This window comes from Sabethes cyaneus, chromosome 2 (assembly GCF_943734655.1).
Source record: "Sabethes cyaneus chromosome 2, idSabCyanKW18_F2, whole genome shotgun sequence".
NCBI lineage: Eukaryota > Metazoa > Arthropoda > Insecta > Diptera > Culicidae > Sabethes > Sabethes cyaneus.
The window spans coordinates 110,563,165-110,590,393 of NC_071354.1; the positions used below are offsets into that span (position 1 = coordinate 110,563,165).

The following is a 27,229-nucleotide window of genomic DNA, read 5'->3' on the forward strand; positions in this document are numbered from 1 at the left end:
AACTACAATAGCAAGATTTTTGAAATAGTTAAGAGGGTTTCTCTATTATAAATTTGAAGAAATGAAAGGAAAATTCCTGATGCATGATTCCTGAGCCGTTCGTCAGACTTCAATGAAAGCGGAAGTTTTTTCAATGGCTGGAAGAGGTGGCAATAAAATTCGTTCTAGTAGGGGAAATAAATCGCTAAGCGTATTCTATCTGCTTAAATTCTACATTGCTAAGCAACAATACTGCGGCTAAAGTTTGAAAATAAAGTCATTTATTGAAAAACATCCACTTTCCTATTGATTTCGAAGAATCTGCCAATTCGCGTTGACGGCATTAAACGATCTCTTGCACACTCTTAGAAATACCTGTATGTACGTGTGGGTGAAAATCTGCCAAAATGTTTCAATCTCTAGCGCTCTTTAAGAAATTCCTATTCCGCTTCACCCCTACAGCAAACTTTTTGAGGTGGCAGCAGCTTACGTTCGTCAACGCGAATACCGGTTTTACCGGTATTTTCTACGCCAATACCGAAATACCGGTTTTCATCAAAAGCGCCCAATACCGACAGCCCTAAAGCATTCCGATCGTCATTAGTTAAAAGACACACTCCGCCGTGACGTTACAACGTTTTGACTCTTCTTTGTGCAGTAGCGGTACAAAACTATGATTTCCATAGTTTTAGCTTGAAAAACGGTTGCCTTCATGGTAACTTTTCTCAGATGTTCCACAGTGTTCTGCCCTAAGTTGTACATGGTGGGATACAGTATAAATTGATTCACAAAAAATAAGTGAGATTAGCTGCTCATAGCTGCTCTCCCTCGATTTACACCCCCTTAAAAATTACATGTAAAAATTAAAAAACCAGTGATAGCTGCTAAAGGGAAAAAGATAGAGCTCTGCTGTCTTCAACGAAAATGTGAAATTTAATGTGAATAACTATTTCTTAGAATATTTGAAAAGCATGCGAAGCGTTATTAAATAGCTAGATCAAAAAAACTTTTTTGAAGGGTGTCCCTAAGAGTTTGGATCCATAACTTCTTTTATGTAAGAGATATAAATCTTTAGTATTCAACAAAGTTTCTCGAAAATAGTTAAGCTACAACTTTTCTGTAGGTAGCAATCATTTCTGACTTAAAATAGAGAAAATATTTTTTGCATCTGATTAGGGACACTCTAATGTCCGAATATTTTTTCACCACTAGAAAGTGCTTTTTGAATGAAAACACTTTTCTGAAGCAACTATTATGCTATATCTTAAGGTTTCGATGCTATTACTTATGTCTCACTATTTGTGAAACCGTCCCACTGTGCGACGTATCTTAGTCAACGATATCCGGACTGTTGACGGTAACCAGTCCTGGCGACCATCGAAAGTGGAGATCTCTGATTTTATTTCCTTTGCTGTGTGCTGTGGTCCTTCCATGTCTCGTGGGGATTCCTTGTTGCTGTTGATGTTGCTGCACCGGCCTGGCATTCGCGTGCTCATCTTTTAGCGCCAGCCGGGGGGGGGGGACTTGGTCCTGTACCCATTGCCGCCCTTATCTCCATTCCGCTCAGCTACTGCCACTATTGCTACTGTGATAATAGTGGGCGGAATATTTCAAACTGAGATAATTCAGTGCAGAGGCCTTCCTTAGATAGGTAGGGCGACAGGTAATCAGTGAGTTTTCACCTAGCACCTCAAACTAAAGGTGGACCGGAAGAGTTGATGAGCCCCCCCAGCAATGATTTCTGACTTAAACTAGAGAAAATATTTTTTGTATTTGCTTAGGGACACCCTAATGTCCGAATATTGTTTCATCACTAGAAAGTCCTTTTTCAATGAAGATACTTTTCTGAAGCAACTATTTTGCTATGTCTTAAGGTTTCGATGCTATTACTTATGTCTCACTTGTTTTGAATCCGTCCGGCTGCCCGCCATGACGTTACAACGCGAGCTTTAATCAGTTGTAACTTAGGTTCTACTCAACTTCTCTTCATTCTACAGGTACCGTTTTAAAGGTATTTTTGAGTACAAAGAGAATATGGATTATGAGATTGTTCGAATTTGTACTTTTCGGCGAAAGCGAAAAAGTACACCTTTTTCGTGACGTTACAACGCAAAAAAATGGGCCTATTTCATCCACTTGAAATACAAAATAACTGCAAAATTACATCCAACCTATTTTTGGAGTGGATTCAGCATATATTTCTTTGTCAGTTGGTCGAAAACAAGTGATATTATGAAATGTTTTAGCGCACTGTAGCAGCCTTTTAAAAATATCACGCAAAATCATTTATTTCTTGTAAAGTTCAATTATTTTCGATACACGTTTTATATAACTTCCGAAAATACTAGAATACTAGTTATGGCAGTTTGTGAAACCGTCCCACTGTGCGACGTATCTTAGTCAACGATATCCGGACTGTTGACGGTAACCAGTCCTGGCGACCATCGAAAGTGGAGATCTCTGATTTTATTTCCTTTGCTGTGTGCTGTGGTCCTTCCATGTCTCGTGGGGATTCCTTGTTGCTGTTGATGTTGCTGCACCGGCCTGGCATTCGCGTGCTCATCTTTTAGCGCCAGCCGGGGGGGGGGGGACTTGGTCCTGTACCCATTGCCGCCCTTATCTCCATTCGGCTCAGCTACTGCCACTATTGCTACTGTGATAATAGTGGGCGGAATATTTCAAACTGAGATAATTCAGTGCAGAGGCCTTCCTTAGATAGGTAGGGCGACAGGTAATCAGTGAGTTTTCACCTAGCACCTCAAACTAAAGGTGGACCGGAAGAGTTGATGAGCCCCCCCAGCAATGATTTCTGACTTAAACTAGAGAAAATATTTTTTGTATTTGCTTAGGGACACCCTAATGTCCGAATATTGTTTCATCACTAGAAAGTCCTTTTTCAATGAAGATACTTTTCTGAAGCAACTATTTTGCTATGTCTTAAGGTTTCGATGCTATTACTTATGTCTCACTTGTTTTGAATCCGTCCGGCTGCCCGCCATGACGTTACAACGCGAGCTTTAATCAGTTGTAACTTAGGTTCTACTCAACTTCTCTTCATTCTACAGGTACCGTTTTAAAGGTATTTTTGAGTACAAAGAGAATATGGATTATGAGATTGTTCGAATTTGTACTTTTCGGCGAAAGCGAAAAAGTACACCTTTTTCGTGACGTTACAACGCAAAAAAATGGGCCTATTTCATCCACTTGAAATACAAAATAACTGCAAAATTACATCCAACCTATTTTTGGAGTGGATTCAGCATATATTTCTTTGTCAGTTGGTCGAAAACAAGTGATATTATGAAATGTTTTAGCGCACTGTAGCAGCCTTTTAAAAATATCACGCAAAATCATTTATTTCTTGTAAAGTTCAATTATTTTCGATACACGTTTTATATAACTTCCGAAAATACTAGAATACTAGTTATGGCAGTTTTGAAAAGTTCAAACATTGCCCAATCATTTAAAAATAATCAACAATGCTAAAAGCAACTTTTATAAAATATCTGGTTGGTATACCGGCCCGCGGAATGTGTCTGTTTCTTGATGGGGCGGCGCGGATAGATGGTCGCGGCCGCTGGTCAGGATATCTCGCTAGAAAACTAGCTATCAGCAACGGCGTCACTTGGGCACATAAATGGAGCCTTTTGAGAAGTATCAGCACTCGATTAGGACAATTGGAAATCCTTATACTTTCCCGCACCGAGTATAAACATAAACGCGAATTTACATAAACGCACGATTTATTCTGACTAAAACATAAACTTAATTAATTTATTCCGAGTACTGTGGACCCCCGTTCGTTTGACCGTTTTTAATCTGAGCACTTTTTAATTTGAACTCCGTTGGTTTGCACGACGTGCAAATTAAAAATGGTTCAAATGTCATTCTCAACATGACATCATTTATGTATGCAGATAATGCACATAAACACGATTTGTTTGTACTGGCCTAGCGTGTTTAATCGGTTTCACATTTCGTTTTGCTAACGATTAAGATAGAAATCCGATCGGAAAATGCAATATTCGCACTTGCAACTGCCAACTAAAACAAACCATCAAAACAATAACAAAGAGCAGGGCGGCCAGTTCACACAGGATTCAACATATTTCGGGTTACCAGTTGTTCAAATTAAAAAGTAACCCCGTTAGTTTGCGTGAGGAATCGTTCAAACGAACGGGGGTCTACTGTATAATTGACGTAGTAACAAAGGTAAGATTTTATGGTGATGATGAGATACGTGTTAAGCGTTGCGTAGTCTTGAGTGCACTGATTTAACTCGAGCAGTAGATCTGTCTGTCGCATAGCAGCGACCGATCGATCGTCATCGGGTGATAACGATGAGATGAGCTTGACCGTTCAACGATTGATGCGTGTTGCGATGAGAGTGCCGATTAGATCGCTTTCACAGGAACCCTTTCGTGACTGGGGAACGAACAGTGTCAAAAGCAATTGCGAAGAAAAATTCAAACGGCTTCGGGTGGATTCATTACTACCGTCGATCCAGCATTTCGGTTTCATCCACCGGTGGGGCCGAAACACAATTTAACTTTTCGGTTAAATACGAACGGATGCTCCTGCCCTTCAATTCGTTTTTGCAAGCTGTGCAAATAAATATTGCTTTTCCTTGCGCGAACAACTCTGTATGTGCCCGGCCGTTGAATCCACAGCATTGCTGCCCGATGTGGAAAAAGGAATCGCAAAAGCCGCAACACACTGGCTCGAGATCGTTGATCGGCAGGCAGCATTCTACACACACTTTTTATCCATTTTGGATGCTGCCACGTTCAAACAATAGGCGCCGGATCAAAAATGCACGCATGAAACGGATTCAATTTGCACAGATAGTTTATCTTCCAAATAGCGGGATTCCACTGAATATAAAAATAAAATCCAGGTACGGCTTACACTAGAAAATATTCAAAAATAATTTAGCAAACACTCGAAAACGATGTAAACAACGACAGAGTTGCCAATATTTAATGGTATTATGCAACTCACACGTGACTGAGTCGACCACTTTAAAGCTATAGTAGTGATTCAACTGTCAGCACATGACTAGTGAGTTTGGTTGGTTTGGTGCTACATTAAGGGGCCGTAGTACCTTTTACAGCATATTTTTGCCTTATTTCAAATATTTTTTCTCGATAACGCGAAAGATAAATCGAGTCGGGTTTTTTGCATTCGAAACATTGCATTCAATACTAATATTTGCAAATTGGTTTTTTATGGGAACCTCTTCCCTTTTCCCAAGCTCCTTGGAGATAGTCATTCAAAAAAAAACATGAATTGCGGTACCATGGTTTGGCGCTAGGAGGCTTATCCGAATTGAAAAATTCCAAAACGACATTAAAGTATATTAAATTATCTCCTGTTTGACCCATCTTTTTTTTTAAATTCGAACGCACTGCAAAATGGCGGACATTGAAACATAAAAATAAGGTTTTTAGTCGAAAAAATTGACAAAATACAAAAAAATACAAAAATTGCAATATCGAAAAAAGGATGGGTCAAACACTACATAAATAATTTTGATGGCTTTGAAACAAAAAAAGTATCATGAGAATTGCTTGAGACGTTCTTGAAATATTTATGGACCCGACCTCTTTCAAAACCTGGTTTCGATAAAAACGACATTGAAGTTTTTATTCGCTGTGTAATCGCTCTACACACGCGCGGTACAAATAGCTGTTACTTTGTAAATTTTTGGAATTCATTCAAATGGCTGCAAACATATATGGTCAGAGTGTTAATCTTTCGAAATAATCAATTTCGATTTTTAAAAACTGAAAAGGTACTTTGCCCCCTAAGTCGCTATGCGGTTCGTTTTTCCCGTACTTGACACTCGACAGTGGCTGAGTTAAGTTGGCTGCTCAACACGACTTATCCTAATAGGGCTCTACATCAACCTAGCGTTCGTGCCCCTAGGCACAGATTTTTAAAGTTTTTCTTTACACACACAGACACTGCTCGGCTTGGTGAACCCTATTGATTGGTATATGACATATCGGAGGACCGACTTCCGATCCGACGTGAAAAATTTCACGTACCAATTGCGTACCTTTGTTGTAGCGCAAAAACGGTAAAAAAATAAATTTAAACGCATTGTGTTTTGAAGTTATCTTTATTCAATACATCTTGCTTCAATTGTGCGTACCACAGTTAGTACCTAACTTGACAATATGTTATACATGATATAATTATTCAGAATACAATATGGGTTTTAAGCGCTTGGTGTATTTGAATATAGACTTTTTGTACAGATCCAGCTGCCAATGGTATAAAAGTGATTGCATCTTTTCAGGCCAAAATAGTGCAGTAGAGATTTATGTTCAATATAAGGTGTACTCAATGCTTTTGGTCTATAATGATTTCGTCGCCGGAGCGGATGTTGTAGCTATAAAGACGTTTATGCGGATATTTCATTTCTTCCAATCCTTGATGATCACGCAAATCTTGATCTACATAAAACAGTCGCATCTTGGTGGCAGGAATTCCTACAATTCGTTCCAGTCGTGATTTTAAATCGACCACAGTTCTGAAAATAAAAAAAATAGCATATACATAATTACTAATACTAATTACAGTTAGTAGGGGTAAACGTGATTATAGTAACAGTGCGTTTGATGCTAAACGCTACACTCTTAAATGATTCTACCTGTACTGTAAATTGGTCGGATTTAGTTAAAGTTAGGTTGAAACTACTCAAAATGCCCTTAAAGTGTACAAACTCAGATTTTGAGTAGTTTTTCAACCAAAAAATTGGTAGTAGGAACTTAAAATTGCGTTATTTGTCATAGAGAATAATTCAATTATCGGTAGCAAGTAGCCAAAATTGGTTGAAATTTTTACCCAAAGTTTGAGTTTGTACACTTTAAGGGCATTTTGAGTAGTTTCAACCTAGCTTTAACTAAATCCGACCTATTTACAGGTAGAATCATTTAAGAGTGTAGAGCGGTCGCGTCGTGTACTGAGTACACGGAAGTTTGCTTTGGTATGTTGAGGTAATGCTTTAAACATTAGAATGAATGTTTTATCACAGGTTTTATTACAAGAATAATTACCCTAAGGCGCCTAACATAAAGTACAGCGCAACCGAAATTTCAAACTATTATTATGTTGACACTTATCATAAAATATAAACGAGCATTTGTTCGTTTTATTTCCTGCTATGATCATAAGAATGAAAAATGTGCATTAGATTCATAACAATCCTATAATATTCTTATTATGGCCACTTATACATACAGGAAATAACCGAAGACTACAGAACTCAAGACTGGGCATAGTAGAAGGTTTGCATATGCAATGCAAGGGCGCTACTACTAACGCTATCTCTAATCCCAAGGAAGTTACTACTGCTCATAAGTGTTAGTAAACGCAAGCATCTGAAAGAATGTATACGTGTGATGTTGGTGTACGATGTCATGCAATGATGTCAGTGTGGTTGTGATGCCAGAATAATGGCACATATACAACCTAAAAGTTACCGTCATCCATAGAGGGCGTACTAACCCTGTCCTTCGAGATTTGACAGAAGTTCTGTAGTCTTCGAAATAACACACACGTAATACAAGGAAAGACCCAATGAAAAAAGCAAGCTGTATACAAATGAGTATCAAGAGAGTGCACTGCAGTCGTGTTAGTCGCGATAGCAAAACAAATAGTTTTGCTTTTGTCATCACGCACGCGTTAATAATTGGAAACATCAATGTTACCATTAAGCCTGATAAATCTGGATTCTACCAGATTTTTTATTGCATGCCAGACAAAATTCAAAATCTTCCAGGTATTTGGTAATGTCTCAGATTTTTGCTAGATTTCTGTTTCTCTGTCCTGCAAAAGGGTCATCACTCCTAATTTCAGACAACATTTTGTATCTGCGAACAAAACTGGCAAGACGATTTCCGAAAAAGTCCTCCCCATCGGTTAAATTGAGCGCCAAATTTGCCAGTACCAGTTAGTTTCAAAGTACGGCGCCGGTCTAACAAGTCAGTCGTCGCATGTTCGAATCTCGGCTAGGCGGTGCTAATAGAGTAAATAGAGTCAGTAGGATTGTTGCACTAGCCTCGTAGCTGTCCTACACTGGTACCAGCCGGTTGTGAAGTCTGTCGAAGAAGGGTCAAGTTTTAGAAAGACGTTTAAGCCCAAGGCTTTGCTTTTATTCGTGTTTGCCAAATTTTCGAGAAAACCTATTGACAACCTTGGGAAGAATAGGGACTCAAACACTCTCTAAAATACTTTGAACAATGTGATAGAAGCGCGGCATGGTCTTCCAGGAATATTTTTCTGGTGATCTGGTTAGACGATGTAGAAGCTCGATAAACCTGAACGAAATGGCTTCGTTCGTTCTGTCAGGCAACCAATTTCTATCTAACTGTTGATTGGCTGGAATTGACAACACAATCAATGGTAAAAAAGACAATGATGCATTATCTAACGTGTTTTGACTACGCAAACCACTTTGTTGCGAATAGCAGTGTTCTATGACATCACATTTCCGTAATATTCCGAAAAGAATTTGATTTTCTTATCATCACCATCTACCGACTTAGTTCCGAATATTAGTATTCATTGTCGGAAGTATCTTGACCTGATAAACAACTTTGTCGAAAACATCAACCTTCTATCTTGTCATGGCTCTGAGATATCGCCAAATGAATTAAATTTCAGCGCATGCGACATCTAGCGGACTAGTTCCTAACTTCAGTGTCCGTTATCAAATGCGTCTTGACTTTACAAACAACTTTGTAGTAAATAGCAACCCTCTAGTTCAGTGGTTCCCAACCTTTTTCGGTTCGCCAACCCCCTGACGGATTTCCCTATACTATTCTGCAGCGAACTAAAGTTTTGGCGAACCCCTGGGGGTTCGCGAACCCCCATTTGGGAAACGCTGTTCTAGTTCATCACCGTTTCGAAACAATCCTAAATGAATTTACGTCCTTTCTTATTAGTGCCATCTAGCGAATCAGTTCCGAACTTTGTTGTATATCACCGGATGTATCTTGTCTAGATAAGCAACTTTGTCGAATATCGCAACCTTCTATCTCTTCACAAACTTAAGGTAGCGTCCGCCGTGTACTCAGTACACGACGCGACCGCTTGTGTAACTTTTTTCATTTCAGACACGCGCAGACACACTATTTTGACAAGCAAGTTTCGACCACTTTTTTTTATTTCTTTTTTCTATATTTCGACATTATTAGAAAGAGGAAGAGTAGATCTTCGACTACAACCAAAATCTGGTGTAATTTGATTAAAATTTCGATGAGTTTTTCGCGTTTTTCGAAAACGTGTGTACTCAGTACACTAGCGCTTTTTAGGGTTGAATGTAGTCCAGCTTATTCACTTTAATACAACTTAATAAATAGATCTTTTTCTTCTTCTCTATACCAAGTTGGTTGGTTTGTTTGTAAGGAATAAACTCCAGAACGGCTGGACGGAATTGCTTGATTCTTTTTTCAGTTGTTGTGTTTTAGTCTGCGTCAGGCTTATACGTAAAAAAACAATGAAAATCCACGCGAAAAGTTGGAAAAAAGCAAAAAACTGATATTTTACTTTTCTCGCCATTGATCGTATACGCTGTTTTAGGTTACTACGTTTTTTATCGGGGAAAAGTAACAAACACCACGTGCCATTAAGCAGCGTCGTTGTTATGGTTGTTATTTGGTGGTAAACAAACACGTGTTAATCATGGTAGCTAACTTTGACCACTGAATTTTCACAGAACGGGTGTTCCATACAACTGTGCTATATCATTATTTAAAAATGGCAATCTTTCCGAAATGGTAAAATTTCTTGCAATCATCTATTAGAATGTTCGATTTGTTTCGCGTTGATTTTTCAACTCCCACCACTAGCCAACAGTTGTGGTGGCCATCAGATTATCTTTTCGATAAGTAAATTCAATGGCTTTAGATAACACCCCATTTCGCCTGCTCCAGTTGACTGTCGAAATTAGTTCAATGCATATTGAATAGAAATGCTTTATACAATTAGTCCACAATCATGGGTCACACACAATTGTGGGTCATTTTAGCTCTAGCTGCTGATTAGCGTTTTAATATCACCTAGCGATTGATCAAATTATTAGTGCTATTTATGAGTAACAATTTTATCAATTATACGAAATGATAATATTCACGCATTAATCAGCAGAAAAAACTAAAGTGACCCATAATTGTGTGTGGCCGATGATTGTGGACTGACTGTACTTGCTATTGTAACGATTTTTTTTGATTTGATTTGATTTGATTTGATTTATTTGATGTATAGGCTTTGCCCGTTATCACACTTAAAGATGTACATATAGATTCTAACAAGTAAATAAATACATAAAAATTTTACACATGATTATTAAAATACTGTTTAAGGTTATGTTTAAGCTGACCACTTGACATATCAATGGAAATTACGGATTGAAGATCGTTATAAATAGCCATCATTCGATACATGGGCTCATTCCGGGCATAATTCTGCGACCTGTTCGATAAATGGAACGGCCTAATTCTTCTTAAGCTGGTTCTGCCTTCATATCTAGTCACCTGGCTGAACAAGTATGGTGCGCTGTATTTCTCCGAAATAACGTTTTTTAGAAACAGAACATCAATTAAAATCCTGCGGTCATTCAAGCTGTTGATTCCTACTAGCAAACAAAGAGATCGGTAGTCAGGCATTTCATCTCTCCAACCAAGATTGCGCAAAGCATATCGCACAAACTTTTTCTGCACACGCTCGATCCGGTTAACGTATATGTTATAAAATGGACGCCATACCACGCTTGCATACTCAATTGTGGTGCGGACCAAACCAGTGTAGATAGCAATTATCGTGTACGGGTCATCTAATTCACGGCTAAATCGTTTCACCATTCCGAATAATGAATTTGCTTTCGTTACTATCTTCTCGATGTGCTTGCCGAAGGTCAATTCACTGTCCATTTCAACGCCTAAATCACAATGGCAAGTTTTCCTTGGGACTAAATCATCACCTAGGCGGTATCCATATTCGATTTTACTCGATTTGCGACTAAAAGAGACCACTTTGCATTTGGAAACGTTTACTTTTAGTCCAAACAATTTGCAAAAGTCCAGAAAACGATTCAAGTTCTCTTGAAGAATCGCACAATCCTTTGGGGAACGTACAGGAGTAAACATTTTTACGTCATCAGCATAGGTTAACACGAAAACATCGTTTAGCATATCGGGTAACTCATTCATGACGATAACAAACAGCAGAGGGCCCAGATGACTACCTTGAGGTACTCCTGAGCGCGTATTGAACAGTTTAGAATTTGTATTGTGTAGTCTAACATATTGTAAGCGGTTGGTCAGGTACGAAGTTATCCATTTTAAGCAGACACCATTGAATCCATACTTCCGGAGAACTGCGGTCATTGCCCCTATATTGACTACATCAAACGCTTTGGACATATCTGTATACACAGTATCGACTTGGAAGCCATCTGACATCCATTGCACTGTCCTGGAAACGAATTCCGTTAGATTGGTCACTGTTGAACGTTTTTTCAGAAATCCGTGTTGACAGTTTAGCATTAGAGGCTCGATCCATGTATATGCATGATCGTATACAATACTTTCAAACATCTTCGGTATTGCCGACAAAATAGAAACGCCTCTATAATTTTCTACGGATATCTTCGAACCATTTTTGTGAATTGGTACAATATGCGACATTTTCCAGATATCTGGAAATATTCCTGTTGTCAAAGATGCGTTGAATAGTACATAGAGCGGAAGTAGCAAGCCATCCACACAACGTTTTAGCAAAGAGTTCGGTATTCCATCCGGTCCCGATCCTTTCGATACATCCAACGAAATTATTTTGTCACGAATTTTTTCCATGTTCAGATCAATTACAGGCATGCTTATGTTAGATGCGATAAACTCAGGTATATTGTTAACCGTTGCACTGTCGTAAACACTTTTGAAGAAATCAGCAAACATATCGACGGCATCCTGCATATTTTCACTTTTTTTAGAGTTTAGAGTGACATTCAAAGGAACTCCTTTGTCCTTACGTTTATTATTTACAAATTTCCAGAAACATTTTGGATTGGCCTGGATATCTCGTTGGAGCCCATCCAAATACAAACGGTGTAACTGTCGATGTCTTTCTTTAAAAGCATTTTTCGCTAAATTATAAGCGATTTCATCAGTCGCAGATCGAGTCCGTCGGAACCTATTATACAGCTTCTTTTTTTCTTTAAGAAGTCTTATCGTTTCATAGTCAAACCATACCGGATATTTACGCTTGATTTTAACATCACATACATGGCAATGGCGAGATAAAATACTGTATACAATATAGTAAAATATAATTACATTGTAGTCAAGTGCTGTTTCGGTATTCCAATTGTTAACATCTATCACGTTAAAAACGGAAAATTTACTCAGAAAAACCAACATAGAAGTAACGGAAGGTTTCACATCATCCGTGCTAAACGCATCGTCGGAAATAAAAACTTTACGCCAGTCTACACACATAGTAGTTCCTGGGTGATCCGTGCTCTTGCTGCATCTTCGATTTGATGAGTGTCTAAAACCTTTACAATTTGACCAGTGTGTGCGACAGCATCTACAGATGCCATAGACAACTCACTAATTGTAATGTCAATTGACATGGCATTATGATGCACTTCGTTTCTGATCAGCGGGTCACTCACTTCAACACGACAGCACTCATCGTCGTTAGTAAACACTAGATCCAGGAATCTGTTGTTTTGATTCGTAATACCGTCATCCGGGGCGAGATTGTGCCAAAAAAGTATATATTTTTGTTCTTTAGCTCAGTATACACACAATTTAGGAACTAAGTTGATTTCGAAGCTGTCAATATATACTAAATTGTTCAATTAACAACTACCGTAGAGATGGTCTAGTTACAATGAAACCTAATTTTACTGGAAGTGCATCAACTTTGGCACAATCTCACCCCTTCTAGGGGGTGACATTGTGCCAAAAACATAAAGTTAGGCTAAAAACCTAAACAGTGAACATTAGCATGTTTATAAATAATACACATAAAGATCAGTATAAAGTAGTTCATATGTGGCCGTCCATGAACTAAGTGGACTATTAGGGGCAGGGGGCCGGCCAAAAACAACGCATCATACAAAAAATATGAACGAAAATAACCCGGAGTGGTCTGAAATAACTAAAAATGAGTTCGTAGTCAATGGAGAGCCTTTATATAGCCAGTAGCATTTCTAGGGTTAACAAGGGGGAGATATATGAAAGGGTGTATCCTAAGGAAGCATACCTATTTGATTATTTAACAAAAGTAACCATTACTTCGTTCAAGAACCCGCGGCCGCAGAACATGTGGCCTATACTACCCCCCTCCCCCCTCCTTAAAACTGGCAGTTTATACACGGTATAATATATTCGTCTTATATTAGAGTGTTTATTCAAAGTATCTGAAATTTCCAGAGAAAAAGTAAAAATTAATTTAAATTATTTAGCAGACCTATGATGCAGTTTGCTCCAAAATGGATGATGCAATCTAATCTGTCAAAATATTGTGCTCAATAGTAAAGAATGTGAGTATGCTGGTGTATACTGACGTATTTTTGTTGTGTATGTGAAATCCACAAATTGGATCGATCATTATGGCTTGGCACAATCTCACCCCCGTGAAGCTCGAAAAGTACAAAGTTTCGAAAAATATTATTTTCGTAATCAAAACTTATCCAACACATAATAACCTTTCGAAACATTGTAAATTATTAGTTTATATACCTTCAAAATAGCAAGTTGATGCGATTTCTTGTTTGGGTTGGTTTATGCGGGACATTTTTTACAAGCGTTATTTCCGCGTATTTTTAATCGCGAACTTTGAAACCCTGCTTAGGCTAAATAGTTTGCTAATATTATCTGTGTTCCATTCTAAGTTATGAATAAATATGTTATGTTCATCATCATTTTGAATTTAAGTCACCAGTTTCTACAGATATAATAAATTTTCACAAATAAACATTTTTGGTTTTTGGCCCAATCTCACCCCCGTGGCCCAATGTCACCCCGGATGGCGGTACTGCAAATTTGCAACAAGCCACAACGATGTGTTATTCATAACACGTAAGCTTAACGAGTTGAACTGGTCACCCTGTAGTTGCTTAGATAAAAAGAACTAACAACTACATTGGCACGACTCGAAGCGGTAGATATTAGGTTCGGCAGAAACAGCAGATTAGTCTAGTGTAGACAGTCGGACAGTGCGGACTGATTCGGTGCGGAGCTGTGACGGAAAGCTACAATGGCGACGAGGAGCAAAATCGGTAAGAATTTATTAAAGAAATGTTCAGTCTTTTCTGAGAAAAACGCAAAGGAAGAAATAATGTTGTTTCTTTGCTAATTTGACATAGAGTGAACAAATTATATGTGGAAAAGAAATGTGGAATTAAAAATTTGCAAATTTGAACTTTTGGATAAAAAAAGATGCGCGTCAGTGAAAAAGCCGAAGAATATAAAATACAGTTATACCTACTTTGTGGTGGTAGTTATATAACACTGTGTTGAAAAGAACGGCTATATGTGAGAAATTTCCTACGGATGAGTCGGAAATTTTCTACGTTGATGAAGAATAAATGAGTATTTGTGCAAGAAAAGCTACGTGCTAGATGATCTTCAGCTTCGTGCTATGTGATGTAAAGCTACGTTGCTTGTTAAAAATTTGCAAAGTGCAAATTGTAGCCTAGATTTATTGATGAAGTTGAGTTGACGCTGGAATGTGTTTGGCTTCGTGCTATGTAGTATTGGGTTGGGTTGAGAAAGTTGGCTACGTGCTAGTTGTGATTGTGACCTGGCTAGGTTGTGAATTGATTGTGTACTGGTTTGGAGGATACTTCATTTCGATGTTCGGCTTCGTGCAAGATACATGTGAGCTGGGTGTCGAATGTGGTCGAATACACAAGTTGGTAGCTTGCTACGTGCAGGTGCGTGATCTATAGCAAATATTTGCTTTGTGTTGGACAAAAATGAGTGTAGCTGGGCAGAACCGTGGTGTTTGAGCCGATGCAAATGCCATGTGTGGAGAAAATTGTACTACTGTTTTGCATTAGGTATTTTTGTTCTCTAATGACAGCTAGAGTAAAGATGTTTAATTGGATGATAAAGTTGTAAGTTTCACGTATATTCAAAATGATCAGTGATTCTTCCATTCAAGGTGAAAGTCAAGTACGCAACTATGTGTTCGATGCCAACATGTTAACGTTTGAGAAAACGAGATATTATATCGCTATTTTCACAAAAGCTGGTTCTTCGGCTATCAGTCACGCGATCGTCAGTCGTGGCGATTTTAGCTTTTGTCAAAGTGAAAGCAAATATAGTGTGGGGGTGCCAGTTAAGGGGTACGGATCCACGGATTGGACGAGGTCGCGGAGAGCGTTCAACCATTTTTGTAAGCGAAAAAGATCGACGGATATGAGGAAGAATTTCAAATCCTATTAATTCTCGGAGATACAGAGTTTCAGGATTGTTGTGACTTGTGATAAAATTACAAAGTATGAAGTTGGCAAATGGCAGAGTTTGGAGAGGTAGTTATTGTATAGTGCAAATCGGCTGTAACATGACTAGAGGGATATTGTGCATCACAGCCAAGCGTGAGTCGTTTAGAACATTGTTGCAGGCTCAATTTAAGGAACAGCTTACCTGATTGATTACAATTGCGGTACATTCATTTCACAGTGCATGGCACACTGTGGCCCACCTTTTTGACATTCAAATTTTGAAATGTTCTCAGCGACGTACCCTTGATCACAGCCTAATAATAAGGTTAGAACGGTATTTGACTCGTGGGATGAAGATCACGAATGTTTTTATTAATTCGAATTCAGATAGCAAAGTTAAGCTAAGTGGGACAATTTTGTTGGTACAGAAACCATTGGAGGATGTTCACGGAATGGAGAAACGAATTTGATACCTTTCGCTTCAGATAAGAAAATATTCTTTAGCGACTTTTCGAGACAATAATCGGAGTTTCCGGAAAAAATCGTATATGAAAGTTAAAGAGAGGAAACATTTGTGTGTCGATATGGGGATGCTAAACTGGGCCCCAAAGTGAGTGAATTGTGAATGCCTAGTATCGGCGCAGCGGTGACCCCAGTCACAAGTGTGGCGAGATTATCCAGATTCGACTTGGAGGTTGCATGTTAGCATTTTGTACTCGATGGGGCTGTAAAAACTTTTGTGGCCCCAGTAGTCTTTTTTAATCACCGGAGGATGATGTTCGGAATGGAGTTGGTACCCTGTGCTATTCTAGGAAGAGAGGGAAAATTATTCTGGTGGATAGGCGGCATGGTCATACATATGGTCAACTTAATTGTCTATGATACTCCAGAAAAACAACACGAAGACTTGGATAACGTTCCGTTTTCAGAACGTGGCCCACCTTCGTGGACAGTTTTCGCAGCCAGCTATTGCAGTGCAGGACAGATGCAAGGCTGGTGCAACGATTCCATTGACTCTAACGGCCTCTTCCAGCCAAGATACGAGCATGCGACGACTGGCTTTTTAGACCAATGCCATATCTCCAAACGAAGTCACGAGAAGAATTGTTTGAAATTATGAATATGCGTGCGAATGAACAAAAAAATCAGTTTGATCCTATACAGTAGATGTATTTTTTGGAGTGTTTTGTGGTTACCAGCTTGGCACGTCCTGCGGATGAGGGAGAAAAGGCGATACTTGGGTTGAAGGCTGCTTCCTTGGCTACCGAGTGGGAATCGTTATTGAACCATCTTAGGTTTGTTGGAGGTTTCGTGCGATGTCTCTCATCGCTGACGTTCCTTATGGAAAAGTTGTTTCTCTGGGAGAGTTGCTTCAAATGGAAAGCGTTACAATGTAGAACTTAAAAGGGGTATCAGATCATTAGTGTGCTACTATCTGCTCGTGACATGTTCGTACAAGTTCGTTAGGGACGGAAGACCGTCTTGCAAATGTTATAAAGTTTTGCAGCACACAAGAAGAAATGTTACCAAAATAATGGGGAAATCTGGCAATCATCAAGACAACGGAAAAGCTTGTGTTGTGTACCTACGGTATCCACATGTTCTTTTGACTGCTTCCAAGCCTTTCGAGTGTTTGTTCAATAGAGGCCAATATAAGTCACACATATAGATGAATGGAGTTTTGGCTTCGTAGTTCGGTACGATTCAGGCAGAAATGGTATTGTAGTTTCTCTTTCAAGAGCGTTTCAGAGCTCGGAGTTAAATATAGTGAAACTGACTTTGTTCAGCCCTTACCGCATCATGAGGGGCTCTGATGTGGCGGACTTTTCTTTCCCCTCAACTCGTGGGATTCTTATGGAAGACAAAATCAAAAATACAACAAGTGTGGATACGGTGGAAAACCCGTTCGCTAGAGGAGGCATCCAGCGTTCTCCACCAAGGGTGGAGAAGGATGCAACTAGGAGCGCTAGTGTGGGTGGCAAAGGCAGCGGTATGCCTACCACGCCGGACACAGCGATGAACGGCCCAGCGCTTATCAGGGCGATGGAGAAAAATAGAGACGCTGTACCTAAAGTGGTAGCAGCGTCACAGCAGCTCGAGGTAATAATCGAGTTTACGTCAGGTCGCGGCAATTTCTCCAAGGACCTGAAGCAGAGCTTGCTCATGCTTCGGAGAACCTTAAATGCAGCGACCAAAACGCACAACGACCTCGTGGCGCGTGCAGGAGAGGCTAAGAAGGTGACCGTGAAGGCGTCGAAGGTAGTACAAACGGACGCTTGCCCGTTGACGGAGTGTCGTAACGCGGCCCAGGAGGCTACGGAAAGCGCTACCAGCAGCGGTAAGGCATCCGCCAAGCGCCCGAGACAGTCCCCGGGGGATAGCACCCCTGGCGGACCGAAAAAACGCCTGATCGGTAAAAGCCCTCAGGCTAGCGGGTTGGCAGAGCTAACCGATGAACCAGCGGGAAGCTCCAAGACAGGTGGCCCGTGGACCGAAGTTAGGGCCAAGAGAAAAGGCGGAGGAGGCTCCAGTAAAAAAACTGCTCCACCTAAACCGGCAAGAAAGCGAGCGAAGAAGGGCGATGCTCTTATCCTGAAAACCGACGGGTCGAAATACTCGGAGGTTCTGAAGGCCATGAGAGGAGACGCCCTACTCAAGGATCTGGGCGCGGACGTACGGAGCATCCGCCGCTCACGCACGGGCGATATGATCCTCGAGTTAAAGAAGGACGCCACAAAGAAGAGTTCCGCATACAAGCCCATAGCGGAAGGAGTGCTCGGGGACGGAGTGAAGGTACGTGCTCTCACACCAGAAGTGACTCTCCAGCTTAAGAACCTGGACGAGATCACCGAAGTGCGTGAGGTCGTACAAGCTCTCAAAGAGCAAAGTGGAGTGGTGGTGGCAACCGAGGCGGTTCGCCTACGCAAGGGTCCGGCCGGGACCCAGGTAGCCACCATACGACTTCCGCTGATGGACGGAAACAAAGCCCTGAAAGCTGCTAGGCTAAAAGTGGGGTGGTCGGTATGCCCACTGAGCGTGTCCAAGCAGTCGGAAGCTTGCTTCCGGTGTTTCGAGCACGGACATAAAGCCTGGAACTGCCAGAGAGCCAGTTGTGCAGGAGATGTGGCAGTGCTGGCCATAAAGCAAAGGACTGCGCGGAGCCTCCTAAGTGCCTGATCTGTACCGGTAAACGGGACGCAAAGCACGTAACGGGAGGTCCAAGGTGCCCGGCCGGTGTGCCGGCGACTAAGCCACGTTCATAGTGCAAGTGACACAACTCAACCTGAACCACTGCAGCACAACTCAGCAGCTGTTACACCAAGCAGTTTCTGAGTCAGCAATGGACATTGCCATTTTTTTTTCATGTGTGGACTCATCACTGCGACCAGTATGGTTTGATCTATTGTGATATCGCCCGGGTGTTTGCTGTATAACCCGCACTGCATTTATTTTGGCTATAGTCGCTATTGAGTGAGCGATATGCTTACTGAATTTTTTTTTTATACGTGCTTGTGTGTAATTAGAGTACCCTTCCTTCAATGCTTTTCCTCTACTTTACCCACTTCGTTCCACATGACAGCGCTGTCCCCAATTATAGTCATTACTGGAACAGCTAACCAGTGCATTGAACTATAAGGGTCTCATTTTTGCACTGTCAATAGGCCATATCGGGATAACATAGAATTCAGCACGAAGGAAGGGTGGTGAGGGGCCTGGGAATAAACCCATGCTAAAAGTCACTTTGCCATCGAATGGCCTGATTCTACTAAGATTCGAACCCATGACCATTCGCTTGTCAAAGCAGACTCGTTAACCTTGCGACTACAGAGCCCCCCTTGGACATTGCCATAGTCTCGGATCCATATCGCGTCCCTGCCGGAAACGGCAACTGGGTCTCGGATAGGTCTGCGACGGCGGCTATATGGACAACAAGCAGGTTCCCGGTTCAGGAGGTTGTGTCAACTGCAGACGAGGGATTTGCGGTTGCCAAAGTGGGTGGAGTGTTCTACTGCAGTTGTTATGCTCCGCCGAGTTGGTCTATCGAGCAGTTTACGCGGATGGTAGACCGAGTATCAGTTGTGCTGACTGTTTTAAGGCCGGTGGTTGTGGCGGGCGACTTTAACGCTTGGGCGGTAGAGTGGGGAAGTCGTCGCACGAACCATAGGGGTCGGATTCTGCTTGAAGCTCTGGCAAAGCTCAACGTAGATCTGGCCAACGTCGGCAACACAAGTACCTTCAGTAGGAACGGTGCGGAGTCTATCATCGACGTGACTTTCGGCAGTCCTGGTCTGATAGGAGACTGGCGGGTAGATAATGGCTACACTCACAGTGACCACCAGGCGGTCCGCTATGGTGTCGGTCAGATAACGAGGCGGCAGGCGGCGAGTAGGGCCAACACTCCAACCACCCGTGGATGGAAGACATCATACTTCGATCCCGAAGTATTTGTGGAAGCGATCCGGAGAGAGTGCGGTGATCGCGGTATGCCCGATCCGAACGCTGATCATTTGGTTGAGGTACTGTCGCGAGCATGTGACGCTACCATGCCTAGGAAAGGTCGTCCTAGGTATGGCAGGTCACCGGCTTACTGGTGGACAGATGAAATTGCGGAACTCCGCGGAGCGTGCTTTCGTGCGAGGAGAATTATGCAAAGAGCTCGTTCGGATGAAAGCAGGGCTGAATGTCGAGTAGCACTTGTTGCTGCACGCGCAGCGCTTAAGAGCGGGATAAAAGCTAGTAAACGAGCCTGCTTTGAAAGGTTATGTGCTAGTGCCAATGCGAACCCGTGGGGTGATGCCTACAGAGTCGTAATGGCAAAGACCAAGGGTGTGATGGCGCCCGCTGAGCAATCGCCAGAGATGCTGGAGCGGATCATCGAGGGCCTCTTTCCGCACCACGAGCCAAGGCCCTGGCCCCAGGCCGCTGAGTCGTCCCACGGCCGACGTTCCAGTATCTCAGACCATAGCGTAGGATGGTCGGCCTCCCAGCCGAACATCCAAAGTAACGTGGGCGACGGCGGTTTGGAGGTCGGGGAGGAAGTGACGGTTACGAACGAGGAACTCATTGATATCGCTAAATCCCTAAAGGTGAGCAAGGCACCGGGGCCAGACGGTATCCCGAATATGGCCATTAAAGCGGCTATTTTAGAGGCTCCCGAATTATTCGGGGCAGTAATGAATAGATGCCTGGAAGCTGGCCACTTCCCGGACAGATGGAAGCGACAGAACCTGGTCCTATTGCCGAAGCCGGGAAAACCTCCGGGTGTCCCCTCGTCATATAGGCCGATCTGTCTACTCGATACTGCCGGCAAGGTGCTGGAGAGGGTTATCCTTAACAGACTCGTACAGTACACGGAGGGTACAAACGGTCTGTCAAGGAACCAATTCGGCTTCCGAAAAGGCAAATCTACGGTGGATGCCATCTTGTCTGTCACTAAGACAGCCGAGGTGGCAATCCAGCCCAAGAGGACAGGTATTCGTTATTGCGCAGTTGTCACGCTCGACGTGAGAAATGCGTTTAATAGCGCTAGCTGGGACTCCATAGCCAGCTCGCTTCGGAACGTCCAAGTGCCGGTGTCGCTGTACAGAATTCTGGAAAATTATTTCCAGAATCGTGTGCTATGCTACAACACGGAGGAGGGTCAGAAATGCGTTCCAATCACCTCAGGGGTTCCGCAAGGTTCCATACTGGGCCCGGTGTTGTGGAACGTCATGTATGACGAGGTGTTGAAGCTAAAGTTTCCGGTAGGGGTGGCGATTGTCGGCTTTGCGGACGATATCACCTGGAAGTCTACGGTGAATCTATCAGAGAGGTTGAGTTGACGACTGCCCACTCTATAAGCATTGTTGAAGATTGGATGCGATCCAGGAAACTGGACCTAGCGCATCATAAAACGGAGGTTATCGTGGTTAACAACCGCAAGTCGGTGCAGCAAGCAAATATCAGTGTCGGGGACTGCACTATTTCGTCAATGCGGTTCTTAAAACTCCTTGGAGTCATGGTCGATGACAAGCTCAAGTTCGGGAGCCACGTCGACTATGCCTGCAAGAAGGCTTCCACAGCTATTTCGGCATTGTCTCGTATGATGTCTAATAGCTCTGCGGTATATGGCAGCAAGCGAAGGCTTTTAGCCAACGTGGTCCAGTCCATACTCAGGTATGGCGGGCCGGTGTGGTCATCGGCGTTAGGTACCAAAAGCTATCTAGCCAAGCTGGAAAGCACCTATCGTCTCATGTGCTTAAGAGTGGCGAGTGCGTATCGCACAGTTTCACATGACGCAATCTGCGTCTTAGCGGGTATGATGCCTATTGGTATCATCATCAGCGAGGACGTAGAGTGTTTCAACCAACGTGGAACTAGAGGCATACGGAGTACCACAAGATCGGCCTCGATGATCACATGGCAGCGGGCATGGTCTGATTCCACAAAAGGCCGGTGGACACATAGACTTATCCCGGAACTATCCGGATGGGTCAACAGGCGTCATGGCGAAGTCAACTTCCACCTGACACAGATCCTGTCAGGGCATGGTTGTTTTAGACAGTATTTAGCACAAATTTGGGCATGCGGAGTCCCCCGAGTGTCCCGAATGCGCGGACGTTGAGGAAACTGCAGAACATGCTTTCTTCATATGCCCTCGTTTCGAGGGCGTGAGAAGCAACATGATGGCAGTTAGCGGACAGGACACTACTCCGGATAACTTAGTCCAAAGGATGTGTTCTAGCTCGGACGTCTGGGGTGCGGTCAATGCGGCTGCTACCCAGATCGTACTTGAGCTACAAAACCGCTGGAAAGCCGATCAACGGCGAATAAACAGCCTAACTACCATAGTCCAGTAGTTATCTAAGAGCGTGCGTTAAGCACAATAGCCCCTCCCTGAAGTAATACCGATAAGGTGGTTCCAGGGGGGATTGAGGCTGGAGACTCGAGTAGGGTTTTAGTGGGTCTGGATCTTCACGATCTTCACGGGATACCAAACCCCACTCCCTGAGCTGTCTTCTCAGGTGTCTGATAGCAGATTTCCCTACTCGTTAAAAAAAACACACACACACACACACACACACACACACACACACACACACACACACACACACACACACACACACACACACACACACACACACACACACACACACACACACACACACACACACACACACACACACACACACACACACACACACACACACACACACACACACACACACACACACACACACACACACACACACACACACACACACACACACACACACACACACACACACACACACACACACACACACACACACACACACACACACACACACACACACACACACACACACACACACACACACACACACACACACACACACACACACACACACACACACACACACACACACACACACACACACACACACACACACACACACACACACACACACACACACACACACACACACACACACACACACACACACACACACACACACACACACGTCATGTCGTGTGACCGGCCGGACAGTGCCGATGATGTAGTTCAATGTGATGGATGTCACGGACACGTGCATTTTTCGTGTGCGGAGGTCGGCCCGGCGATTCGATTGCCGATGAAGATCGGAATTTCACCTGCAAGAGGTGCATCGAACACCATGAAACGGAAACTATTTTGTCACATCACACCAGTCACCACGATCGTGCGACAACCCACAGCAGCATACGAGCAGCCCGAGTTGCCCTCAGGTTGTAATAATTGGATTTGTAACGGAAAAATATCAGCGGCTTCGACAGCAGGTAGAGGCAGAACACCAGCAGCAGCGTTTCGACGTGCTGGAAGCACAACTACTCGAGGTGGAGGAAAGTGCCAGTGTGAGGAGCAGAGTCAGCTAAAGGATTGTCCGGGAAAACACTAGTCGGTGGATTGGAGCAACCAAACAGACAGAGCGTCGAGTAGCAACCACGTCGACAGTTGCCATTTCTACCAACGATAACCTGCAAAGTCAACCGGAAACGTCATCCACCGTTAACAACCAGTCGCCAGTCGAAGGTCAGGATAGCACCAGGCCAAACACCAGTTGAGCAGTTTGAAATTACGCTGTGTGTGGATCGTGCGACTTACAACAGGAGTAACAACGGGTTAGTCATCAGTTCAGGCCAGTCGTCTGCTAACCAGGTGAGCGATATGTTTACATCATCGAATGTTGGACCACAGCCTATAGTCGAGGCCAATACCAGTACACCTAAACAGTCATCAGGAGTGTGCAGGATTCAAACAATAAAGAGTGTCAGCTGGGAGCTCAGAGTAGGCAGATAAATCTTGCTAAGTCAGTAGCTACAGCAACAGTTAGTCAGGTACCGCTTACTAAAAATCATCCACTCCAACCAATACTGAGTGCGAGTGAATTTCAAACGAAAATGCAAACCTCTGTGCCCCCCAAAGTTTCCTCGTCAACACGAACCGCGTGTCAATTCGAAATCGTTGGAGCCTCTGCCACCGCCGGGGCAGTATTGTGACCCACAATCTTCAGTAAGTTTGCCGCCGTCGGGGTAACAACAACCACAAATTTTGAGTTCGTCGGTGCTCGTACCACCGTACGTTTCCGCGTCGAATCCGTTGGCGCCAGCGCCACCGTCGGGGCCTGAGCAGCCGCGTATATATGATTACTAGCTGACCCGACAAACTTCGTATTGCCACAAATTAACCTGTGTTGTACATAAATTATGAATCTCGGATGATCTTTGTCACAATCTCGAGTTTTGCAAGCCCCCCAGTGGGCGGCGCTTCCGACGGCGGGTCACCGGCAACACTCGCGACCGTCTCGTCCTGCATGATCTAGTGTTACTATAGATAGTTTTTGTGGTCTTGTATTGACTAATGTTTTATGGAAGAGTCTCAAATTTCTCGAGTTCAATTAGTTTTTGAGTTTCGCAAAAATTTCTGTTTTATTTGTATGAGTCCATATTCTCCTACCACAGGGGTGAGAGGTCTCTAACTATCGTAAAATAAATTCAAGACTCCAAAATCTTCCACATGCCAAATTTGGTTCCATTTGCTTGATTAGTTCTCAAGTTATAAGGAAATTTGAATTTCATTTGTATGGGAGCTCCCCTCTTTAAAGGGGAAGGGGTCGTAATTCACCATAGAAAAAATTTCTGCCATCTAAAACTCCCACATGCCAAATTTGGTTCCATTTGATTGATTAGTTCTCGAGATAAGAGGAAATTTGCATTTCATTTGTATGGAAGCCCACCCTCTTAAAGGGGAGATGGGCCATAACTCACTTTCTAAAGAAGAGAGGGGTCTCAATTCACCATAGAAAAAAATCTTGCATCCAAAACCACTTACATGTCAAATTTGGTTCCATTTGCTTGATTAGTTCTAGAATTATGAGGAAATTTGTATTTCGTTTGTATGAGAGCCCCCCTCTTAAAAAGGTAAGGGGTCCTAATTCATCATAGAAAAAATGGTTGCCTCCAAAAACACCCACATGCCAAATATGGTTCCATTTGCTTGATTAGTTCTCGAATTATGAGGAAATTTGTATTTCATTTGTGTAGAAGCACCCCCTCTTAAAGTTGGGAGGGGTCTTAATTCACCATAGAAAATATTTTTGCCTCCAGAAACCTCCACATGCCAAATTTGGTTCTATTTGCTTGATTAGTTCTCGAGTTATGAGGAAATTTGAATTTCATTTGTATAGGAGCCCCCCCTCCTAAAGTGGGTAGGAGTCCCAATTCATCATAGAAAATATTCTTGCCCTCGAAAACTTTTACATGCCAAATTTTGTTCCATTTGCTTGATTAGTTCTTCAGTTATGAGGTAATTTGTATTTCATGTGTATAGGATCCCCCCTCCGGGGAGGAGTCCCAATTCATCATAGAATAAAAATTTTGTCTCCAAAAACACCCACGTGTCAAATTTGGTTCCATTTGCTTGATTAGTTCTCGAATTATGAGGAAATTTGTATTTCGTTTGTATAGGAGCCCCCCCTCTTAAAATGGGGAGGGGTTCTAATTCACCATAGAAAATATTCATGCCCTAGAAAACTTTCACATGCCAAATTTGGTTCCATTTGCTTGATTAATTCTCGAGTTATGAGGAAATTTGTATTTCGTTTGTATAGGAGCCCCCCTCTTAAAGTGGGGAGGGGTCCTTATTCACCATAGAAAATATTCTTGCCCTCGAAAACTTTCACTTGCCAAATTTTGTTCCATTTGCTTGATTAGTTCTTCAGTTATGAGGAAATTTGTATTTCATGTGTATAGGATCCCCCCTCCTAAAACGGGGAGGGGTCCCAATTCATCATAGAAAAAAATTTTGTCTCCAAAAACACCCACATGCCAAATTTGGTTCCATTTGCTTAATTACTTCTCGAGTTATGAGGAAAATTGTGTTTCTTTGGTACAGGAGCCCCTCCTCTTAAAGTGGGGAGGGGTCCTAATTTACTATAGAAAATATTCTTGCCCTCGAAAACCTTCACATGCCAAATTTGGTTCCAATTGCTTGATTAGTTCTCGAGTTATGAGGAAATTTGTATGGAAGCCCCCCCCCTTTTAAAGAGGAGAGGAATTATAATTCCCCTTATAAAGAGGGGAGGGGTCTCAATTTACCATAGAATAAATTCTTGTCACCGAAAACACCCACATGCCAAATTTTGTTCTATTTGCTTGATTAGTTGTCGAGTTATGCAGAAATTTGTGTTTCATTTGTATGGGAGCCCCCCCCCTCTTAGTGGGGGGAGGGGTTTCTAACCATCACTAAAACCTTTTCTGGCCCTAAAAAACCTCTACATGCATATTTTCATGCCGATTGGTTCAGTAGTTTTCGATTCTATAAGGAACATACGGACAGACAGACAGACAGACAGACAGACAGACAGAAATCCTTCTTTATAGGTATAGATTTCGGTCAAGGAGCTGGATCAGGGCAGCCGAATGACGCTGATCTAGTTCGTCCACGTTGTAGAGCGGGACCCACCGAGGAACAGCTTGCCGCTCGCCAAGTAATAGCGAGGCAGTTACCAATGTCTTCCGGCGATCCGCAGGATTGGCCGCTATTTCTCAGTTCTTTCCACAACTCTACGGAAACCTGTGGATACAATGATGTCGATAATCTTGCAAGATTGCAACGGTGCCTTCGCGGACATGTTTTGGGTAGTGTGCGCAGTCGGTTCGTGATTCCCGAGTCTGTGCCTCATATGATGGCTACACTGAAACGGCTTTACAGAAGACCAGAAGTCATCATTCACTCTTTGCTTAAGCGGATGCGAGAAACCCCTTCTCCAATAGATGATGATCTAAAAGTCTTATCAATTTTGGAATGGGTGTCGGAAATTTAGTTGAACATATGATAGTAGCAAATCAACGTCAACATATCAACAATCCGATGTTGTTACACGAGATGGTAGAGAGGCTCCCATCAGGTTTAAAGTTACAGTGAGCGTCTTTTAAGCGTGCTCATCACCTAGTCGACTTGGAGACGTTTAACATGTTCATGGCGGAGCTGGTAGCGATAGTAAGCGAGGTGACCTTGTGTGTAGATCCAGGGCAGTATATAGTAACTAAATTGGAGAAGAATAAGAAGAAGAGGGCTGCGAAAGAAAACTGCTTGCTCATAAACAAGCTCCATTGGCTACCTTAGCAAAAACAAACAATTCGCAACAGAAGGAAACAGAGAACAGCGTAAACCATGCTCGTACTGTGATCGTCCCTGGGTGGTGCTAATTCCGTTATCGAAATTCGACCTTCTGTTCTTATACGACAGACTTCGCAGCCAGTTGTTAGAATACAGGACAG

General features: G+C 42.6%; 1 protein-coding gene across 5 annotated transcripts in view; it reads right to left on the bottom strand.

The window, feature by feature from the left end:
- Positions 1 to 6,094: 6,094 nt before the first annotated feature.
- LOC128734231 (tubulin-specific chaperone cofactor E-like protein) overlaps positions 6,095 to 27,229 on the bottom strand; it is a 127,853-nt gene continuing 106,718 nt past the window's right edge. For all 5 annotated transcript variants that reach the window (XM_053828302.1, XM_053828299.1, XM_053828298.1 and 2 more), the window contains one exon: positions 6,095 to 6,517. In XM_053828302.1, the coding sequence (XP_053684277.1) occupies positions 6,328 to 6,517 (190 nt within the window). In that variant the 3' untranslated portion in view covers positions 6,095 to 6,327. The remainder of the gene's footprint in view (positions 6,518 to 27,229) is intronic.